The sequence below is a fragment of the Lagopus muta genome, chromosome 13 (assembly GCF_023343835.1).
Source record: "Lagopus muta isolate bLagMut1 chromosome 13, bLagMut1 primary, whole genome shotgun sequence".
NCBI classification, from domain to species: Eukaryota; Metazoa; Chordata; class Aves; order Galliformes; family Phasianidae; genus Lagopus; species Lagopus muta.
The window spans coordinates 12,018,372-12,027,580 of NC_064445.1; the positions used below are offsets into that span (position 1 = coordinate 12,018,372).

Below are 9,209 nucleotides of genomic sequence, written 5' to 3' on the forward strand. Positions count from 1 at the left end.
TTTGTGGCATGGAAAGCACACTGGAAACACAAAGGTGTTCTATGTTAACACATGTTGATGCTGCAGGCGTTACCAACAGCCCGGCTATAAGAGCTGGCTTTGGGACGACAGGGCGCATCCCCACGTACACGGCCGTGTGACAGCTGTCTGTGATAATTGCACCAGCTATTATATTTATGACTGCATTCCCCTGGGAGACTGGAAATACAACATTCCACGTAAAGGCAACACAATTAATTTCGAGGGGTGGACAAAACAAAGGCAGCACATCCTGGATTAAGACAACTGAGGGCACACACCAGGAGGGCACCAACCAAAGGCAGTTTAATCACATAAAACAAGGCAGCAAATTCATGATGGATCCTAACATAGCAAACCCAGTGCTCTAACAATAAGCCATAAGAAAAACGGACCCCAAAAACTGCAAAACTTTCTTCAGTTTTCAACTGGCTCACAAGCCTTGCGCTTTTCTAAATAGGAATATATATATTTATTTTTTTCCCCCTAAGTGAGAGAGAAAGAGGTTGCAAAGTGTTCTGTAACTGTTGGGCTTGTTTTTCTTTAGCTGAATCTCAGCTCCACTTTGAAGAAGGATTTCACGAGCATGAAAAGCAGCAGGTTTTCCATGAAACACACCAGCATCCTGCCCAAACACTTCCAACTGCTGCTACAGTCTTTCACAACTATGAACAAGCCATCCTTAGTTTATATTAGTCACCAGAAAATAGTGTTGAACCACCAGATCTTTGTAGGCAATACTTACAGCAGGCTGCTTTTTCCAAAAGGCACAGTACCAAACACCAGAATACTTTACAGGTGATAACACAGAGCCCTACTGCCTTTCCTTTTTACTTTCTGATACTGCTGAAGATTAGGCCACTGAAAGTAAAAGTATGAAGCCAAGGCTTCTGTAAACAAGAGGTTTGTCTGACTATACAAGAAATAACCCCTTCAGTGATTAACCTTGCCTTCAAGCCAAGAGTTCCTAATGAGGCACCCGGAGAGGAACTGCACAGCACTTACCTGAATGCTTCAATTGAGGAGCTGCACATCCAGGCTGCTTTGCTGCACTCCATCTCAACAGAGACTGCCAGTTTAAAAGCTCCCATTGTCCCCATCATTTCTGCTCATTCCTTAACCATAAGCCTGAAAACAAGTTTTATTCTGAAGCCTTGCATTTTTGTGCTTATTGGACAACTTGGTATTTAACTCACTTGAATTTCTGGGCAAGCATCTGTTTTCTCAACTGTATTTTCCTGGAACAGAATCACTGTCACATTAGACTAGAAAATACATGCTGGTCTAGAAAACCCGATTCGGAGGGATGTGCTCCAAGGTCTGCTTGATGTCAGTGAGCCTGTCCCAAGGAATTTTCTCCTGAGCAGCTGCTGCAGCATCAGCTCTCAGTATGGCACACGGGTTTTCATTTTCAGGTGGTTTCAGTAACATTGGAAAATATAAAAAGAAGTTTTTTGATTTGTATTACTGATTTTTAAAATCTTGCTAGAAATGAATAGCAAACATGTACCTGATTTTATGAGAAAGCTACACAAAAATTCCTCTGCTCCACTTCTCTCAATACCATACATTTGTTTCTCAACTCAATTAGCAGTGCCACAGCAAGGCCACAGAACTGTAACCATCTCACCAGGAACCCAGCTGGCTCTAGAGCAGCAGGACAGCACAGTGTGATCCCAACAATCCTTTGTACAGAGCAGGAGATTCTGGTGTTATTCAGTTAATAACACCTGGGTAACAAGCACCTGTAAATTTCCCCTCTCCTCTGTTTTTAACGAGGGATTAAACAGAGAGGTACAAAATGTTTTCCACCTGCACTGTTCCTCCAAGGAGATTGAACAATTACTATTTTAACACGCTGCTCTGAAAAATGGATAACTTCAATGCCAACCCACGGAAGTGAAGATAAATGCTGCAGAAGAAGCTGTTTTACGTTTACGTTTCTGATGCTTTCTCACCTATGCTAAATGCTTCCGCTGCATCCATCCTCCTTTCCACACCCTTTCTTCCCCACAAACATGCAATCTGCCTGCTTTATGGGCACAGGAACATAAAGCTTATGCAGATTGTTCTGTTTTACCAGTTCAATCAATTTGCTTCTTTGCAGAATACAACACACAGACTTCTGTGAGATCTTCATTGCCGGCAGCATGTGCATATTTTCTTTGTACGCTTTGTTTTTCTTATTGCATCTCATAATCTCTCTCTAGGAAGTTAAATACCCCTACCTCCACCCCCATCTCACCTACGCTCTGAATTGGGCAACTACCTGCAACTCCATCCCTAAAGATCAGTTAGACATTTGTGAATAAGGTTTTCCACTAAGAAAGGGGGAATCCATTACTATGATTTAAGGATAAGGGACCTAACCTGCAATAACCAAAACCTCTCCTGCACTTGAAGCAAAAAGCCACAAGCCAAATCAAAGGAGAAGATTTGATGTTGAGATTTAGGTTCATCTAAATATCTGGTGCAACACACACTTTCCTAAGAGCTGGGTTCTGAGGACAAGAGGTGAAGATCCTACATCATACAAACACAGGCACCCCTATGCCATCACACACCATTGTGTCTACCTGACACGTCCTTGTTTATGGAAAGAAAACAGCACCAGGGTTTACAGAATATGAAATAAGTACGTAACATGCAGAAGCTTGTCTCAGGTACAAGCCTCAGTAAGCAGCCAACCCTGATAGCTACTGCTCCTGCAGTCGCCTGACGGCACGCTGTATGTTATTGTCTACTTGTGTCTGGGTGTCATAGAATACAGGTCAGAAAAGGAGTGGATGTTTGCTATGATAAAGTCCAGAAGGGAAGAAGCAGACCATGCATTATATAACTGCGTGCTTTTAAAGTCTGTGTTTAAATATCCTTACTAGGACAGCCATTAGCATATATGATCATAAACAGTGTGAGGAGTGAGATTGCCTTGGGTAGACATACAGCATTTCTGTAGTTCTAGGCCTCACCTGTCTTGCAAGAAAGCAAAGCATTCATCCTCTGTCACACTTGCAGTTGTTACCATTGGAAACATCTGATTAGGGCTTTATTGCAGGATAAAAGAACAGAACTTTTAGCTACCTGCACCAAGGCAAATTTGGGTCTCAGTTACACCAGTGCTTTTGTGTTGTGTTAGTTTTTATTTATTTTTTTTACAGTACACTTAGAAGTATGACACAGTCAATGAAAGCATCCCTTGATACCAGCAGGGTGTTTCACCCTGCCCAGCACACAACAGTGCAGACTTCCCTTCACAAGGTAACAGGGCATTTCATCAAAAGGAGTGCAAAGTACCATCTAGCCCAAGCATGTTCCAACTGACTAAAAAGCTGAATTAAAAGATAATTAAGTTGGTAGCTCCCTTTACATCCCATCAGATCATGCTAAAGGGGAAAGAAAACAAGTTATCTTCATCTTAAAAAAAAAAAAAAAAAAAAAAAAAAAAAAAAGCTAACTAATTCCCCAGACCACAAGATCTCACTGCAGTTCCTCAGGGTGTGCAGGGAGGTTTGAAAGCAGTTTAAACTCCCGCCAGCCCACGGGCAGGCAGGATGCAACCAGTACCCCAACAGCCTTCCCCACATACAGCAGTTCATAAGCACTACAGGAAAGTGGGGGAAAAAAAAATAAAGCCTCTTTCCATTAAGGACTACTTTCTCCTAAAGACTTAAAGAACAACATTATGGCTCATTTTAAGCACACATTCTATTGCTTAGAATTTCTGTCTTATGGGTTCACAAGCTTAAGCATGGTTGCACGTGTAATTTAAGATGCATTCTCACCATATAATTTCTCTTGGTATATCTAGTTGCCTTCAGACTTAAAACAAACACCCCTCACAGCTTGGGGGGGAATAAACCAGAAAGAGACTTTTTTCTTTTCAAGTCTTAACCTGATTCTAAGCTGCCTGTAAGCTGGTACCAGAAATAGGTCTTTAAGAACCATTGTTATCTTAACTTTTTAAGGTACATATTTACAGTATGAGTAAATCGTTATCTATGTTCCATTGCTCTAAAAATAATGTAAAAAAATTGGCGTGGCCTTCTCAGCAGTTGCAAGAGCTGGAACAGCCCTGCTGACCAAAGTCCTCCCACTACCCACAAGGAAAGCAGCCATCCCTTCTTCATCAGCAGGCAGCCACCCAGCACGACCTCAGGTGGAGCACTGGGCAGGAATGGGGCACAGCCTCCCCTGCTCAGCCAGGTGCTAACCTCACAGGAGAACTCTTTTCCTAAGTCATAAATACAAAAAGGCCCAGAAGACCATTATTTACTTTTACGCATCCTACTTGAAATAATCATACAGCAGTTCTTGTCCACTCCAAACGAGATCGTTTAACAAAGGATATCACACAGACCCAAGGCAGTGGTTGGTGGCTGACTTTTTTCTTTTTCCCCTTCTATTTATAGACTGTAGAAGGGCTTATTAGATGAGAAGAACGTATCTGTTATTTATTAGCCTGGGGCGGAGGTTAATAAGTCTGAGGACTTCACAAATAGGGCTGATCAAGAGGTACTCAACTTCCACCAATCACAAAAGGAACGATGGCAGAGCTGAGCAAAAGTTCTCAAAGAAGAAGGTTACGTACGTTTCAACTCAACCCGTGTTATCTGCCACGTGGTCAGCTCTTACTGAGAAAGCCTGCTGCAGCTGTTTGCAAAGCTTGCACAATTTAAGGCCCAGGCAAAGAGCAGACAATGGTAGACAACACTTTTTTTTAAACAAGTCCATTCCAGTACTTCCCTTCCACAGACAATTCCAAATAAGGAACAGTATAGTCATCAAAAAAGTCTGCTGCACAAGACCCCTGGAGCAGCCCTATACATAAAACCAACCCCATGTGCAAGCTGCTGATTGTCTCTCCAAATTCCTCCAGCTTGACTGCATTTCCCTCCTTTCAGCCTGCAGTTTTTTCCTGGAGCAGTGCAGTAATTCCCACTACTTGTGGTCATCTAAATCCCCCTCGGACACTTCCAATGGTGCACAGCATACTGGCTCGTGGACAATTTCTCATCCAAAGTATCCAAAGGTTTAAAACTCAATTCATTCAAGAAACTTCCAAGGCAAGTTTCAGCCTACGGCAACACTTTGCGTGCTATAAATCAGGGCATATAAACCGGTGAGAGACTGTCAAACATGATTCCTAACAACTGTATGAGCAGCACCACTAAAGTAAGCTGAGAAGGAAAAGCCAAACAAGAGGGGTTTGTAACGTATCAGCAAAACATACTCCAGCCCATCAGACAACAGCTGCAACCACTCTTGCAAGAAATACAGTTGGAATGAGATGATGCAGCTCAATTTTCTAAATGAAGTTGGTATCGCAATTTCAGCAGATTTTTTACCTCTGCTTTGCTTTAAATGAGAAAGAAAAAAAAAAAAAAAAAAAGATATGGCAATGCACACTGAAGAGTTAAGAGTACAGCAGGGGATGCCTCGTGAGCAACAGGTACTTTATTCTGGTCACCTACCATTATGCCTAGGACTCTACAATTTCATGAGCAGGTAAATTCATCCAGTCACTATGCTTTGGGAAGTACAGAACTATCATTGCTTATGAAACCATTAATTACAAGTGCTAACTGACGTTACTGGGATCTCCATTCAGCTGGCACTCATGTTATGCAGAACAATCCTCAACTTGTTCCATCAGGCATCTCTAACCCTCAAGGTTTTCTAGAGCAGAAGGTCATTGAGCCACTGGATTCCTTCTGGAACTGTTTCTTTCACCTTTTACAGCTCTCATTCCTCACACAGGAGGTTGGAGTTACTGGAGGATTTGTTACTGGGCTCTCACTTTCCTCATTCTTTTGGTAAGAAACTTCAAAAGAAGCCTGTTTTTCAACAGAGAAACTTCCTCTTTGCTGCAACCAGTGGTCCCTCTCTCCATTCCATTTCACTAAGGTTTTATGCCAGTGAATCTCCGTTATTTAAATGAGTTACATATGCATCATGCTTGCATACAAGCATAGACACAGTGAGGGAGGTAAGGTTTTCCAGCAGAGCTGTATTCCAACAGCTAACTCCACAAAAGGCTGATCTGGTATTTCCTTGCTCCATCCTCAGCCAAAGAACCCCTTTGTTTTTCCTCTACATGAGCATTAGTGCTGTTGTGACTTCATGAACTTCTTTAGGCAGCAGACTTCATTGGAGAAGGCAATAAACGTGAACACTGACATCCCCTTCCAGCAGCAGACATTCTACATCTGCTTAGCTGTATTGTAACAGTTCAAGCATTAGAAGTTTCAGCTTGCAACTCAAAAGTTTTGTTTTGGAGGAGCCATGTGCACAATCTGCTTTCTTTTATTGGAGAACTGCCAAAGAACTCTGGCCTTCAAGCACCAAGGACAAACGTCAGTGCTGTCCCTTAGAGGCGCAGCACACAGCTGGCACTGCTGCTACAGGGTAGCTACTGTCCTGTACACTGCATTGTACTACTCAAACCCAGGGCTCCTCTGGAGTCTCCAGAAGCCAAAGGACTGGACTAGACACCTCTGGGGCCTTGTGACAGTGACATGAATCTCCCTGGGCTGACTTGTGTGCCGTCACCCTGCACCAACATACAGTTGACACAGCAGAGACCTCTCACAACACTTCTATCTGCCTTGGGCTGGAATAGCGTTTCCTGAGGAGCCTTTACACAGTTTTGGTCCTTGGCTGTAAAATAGGATCAGAAAATGAAATTACAGCATTACTCATTTGAAGGTTTGGTAGCAACAGAAAAGCACTCATTTTGCATCCCAAGTGCTAAGTGGGACCACAAACTAGCAGATGGGATGATAGCATGCTTCCAGGCCCAGCAGATAGCCCCCAGTACACCCACAGGGACAATTCTCCTGTGCCATCTTCCCACTAGCACTGCTCTACTGCCTGAAGCTGAGTGAGGGGAATGGCAGAGGGATGGGGATGCTGGGCAGACATAACCCAGCATGAGCTGGGTTGTGCAGCCTGGAGATGAGAAGGGAACCCAGGGACACCTGAGAGTAGCCTTTCAGTATCTGGGGGGGGCTATAGAAAAGAAGACATTCTTTAGCAGGGTCTGCTGTGACAGGACATAGGGAAATGGTTTAAAAATAAAAGCAGCTGTTTTCTACAATAAGAGCAGCAAGGCACTGGAGCAAGTTTCACAGAGCCCCATCCCTGGAGACAGCCAAGGTGAGGCCAGACAGGGCTCTTAGCACCTGATGGAGCTGTAGGTGTCCCTGCTCATTGCAGAAAGCTGGACTAGATGACCTTCAAGGCTCCCTTCCAACTCAAACGATTCTATGGAGCACCCTGGGACTGCCCCTTGTTTTGACACTCAGTCTGAAAATCCTCATGAAAAACTTGGTATCATCAGCTGAAATAAAAGCATTCCAGTCCTACCGTACCCCTCACACAGCGAGCCTCCCAAAACCCTTCCAAAGCATTACCTCATCTGCAGCACTTCATGTATTTATTACCTCCAAGGCATTTCCAAAACGTCCACGCCGTCACGTTGTTCTCTTTTGCCCTTTATCACCATTGCTATTTGTTAGACTTTTCTGCATTACTTACCAGCGCAGCATCAGGAACGTGCCGACTTAGCGCATCGCTCGGAGGAACGCAGCCCCGCAGCCTCCCTTCGCACCGGGCCCCACCAGCGCACTTCTTCCTCGCACAGCCGGACTGGGGGCCGCTCCCAGAGCCGCCCAGCACGGCCGGGCCCAGCGAGGGCTCCTCGTGGCGGGCGCCGTCTCCGCACCACGCGCGGGAGCCCCGGCCGCAGCGCCCTCCCTCAGCCCCTCGCGGCCGCCGCGTCCCCGGGAAACGCCGCCCCCGCCGGCCCGGACCCCTGCCCGACCCAACCCCGTGCCCGTCCGCCGCTCACCTGGAGGAGAAGGGACAGGGCGGGAAGAGGAGAGGGAAGCCGGCGCCGACTCGGCCTGCGGTGGCGGCCGGCGCGGCTACTGAACCAAGTTTCCGGGTGGGGAAGAAAGTCGAAACGTACGCGAGGAGGAGGCAGCCCAGCCCGCCCAGGTGCTCCCGCCCGGCGCGGTGCGGCCCGGCGCAGCCGTTCCCGCCCTCCGCCGCGCTGCCCTCCTCCTGCCGGGCCGGGCCGCCCACAGCCCTGCCCCCGTCGCCCGCTCCCCGCGCCGCTTTCCCGCCTCACCTCGGCGGGCGGCGGCGGCTCCCCCCGCCCTGAGGCGGACAGGTGCGCGGCCCTGGGAGCGGCATAGTGCGTAGCAGAGGGCATTGCGGTAACGCAGCAAGAGAGCTGCTTCCACAGGCACTCAGCCGGTAAAGAACACCAAACTGTCGTCTTACTGGAGGTTTTATTAGCGAGGAAACCTTTGTACATCAACAAACGCAATGGGCAGCGCAGGTGGAAGCAGTGCACGTCAGTCTCCGTTCAATCGTTCCGGCATGCCCCACAGCTAAGTAAACCTGAATAAAAATGTGAGCGCTTTCAGGGCCCTGAACGCATCTCTGTTTCTGTAGGGGCTGGAGTTTTGTGGCATTTAGGCAAAACTGTCTGAGTAATCATGAAATCACAGAGTAATAGAAGGGTTGGAAGGGAGTTGAAGCCCACCCAGTCCTAAGCCCTGCTGTGAGCTGGCTGCCCTGTCCTGCCTGGCCTCGGGCACCTCCAGGGAGGGGGCACTCACAGCTCTCCGGGCAGCCTGTTCAGTACTGGTCCAGAGGAAGAAGATGGCTCTTTATTTTAAACATGGACTTACTGGGCTCCATTTCCTAATTCCACGTTAAATTTGTTACCTTTTTCATTTTGTAACTCAGTAAATCTGTTGTCTCTTCTTGTGGTGTTTCAGTGAGGGGCTGAGCAGCATTACCATGTGAGAGGATTTTCTTTTTGCAGAGGTGAGATTGTAAAAGACTCACCAAAAACGAAAAATACAGTAAGGCACTTTCTTCTGTTTACTGAGATAATTGTATGAAATCCAGTGGATCCAAAGCACACCTGGCCAGCAATGTGCCCCTGCAGCCCAGAGGGCCGGTTGTATCCTGGGCTGAAACAAAGGCTTGGATTGTTTCTACAGTGAGGGTGGTGAGGCAGTGGAGCAGGTTGTTCAGAGAGGTGGTGGTGCTCTGATCCCTCAGACACTCAAGGCCAGGCTGCGCAGGGCTCTGAGCACCTGATGGAGCTGTGGGTGTCCCTGCTCACTGCAGGGGAGTTAGATCAGATGACTTTGAGGCACCCTTCCAACTCAAAT

General features: G+C 46.6%; 1 protein-coding gene across 5 annotated transcripts in view; it reads right to left on the bottom strand.

The window, feature by feature from the left end:
• Positions 1-8,301, bottom strand: part of LOC125699945 (ligand of Numb protein X 2-like) — a 29,794-nt gene extending 21,493 nt beyond the window's left edge. For 2 of the 5 annotated variants that reach the window (XM_048960015.1, XM_048960014.1), the window contains exon 1: positions 8,150-8,301. In XM_048960015.1, coding sequence (XP_048815972.1) covers positions 8,150-8,233 — 84 coding nt within the window. In that variant the 5' untranslated portion in view covers positions 8,234-8,301. Of the gene's footprint in view, positions 1-7,554; positions 7,709-7,867; positions 8,062-8,149 lie in introns of those variants that run through there. The other 3 variants (XM_048960018.1, XM_048960016.1, XM_048960019.1) reach the window with 3 other exon arrangements.
• Between the last annotated feature and the right edge of the window lie 908 nt (positions 8,302-9,209).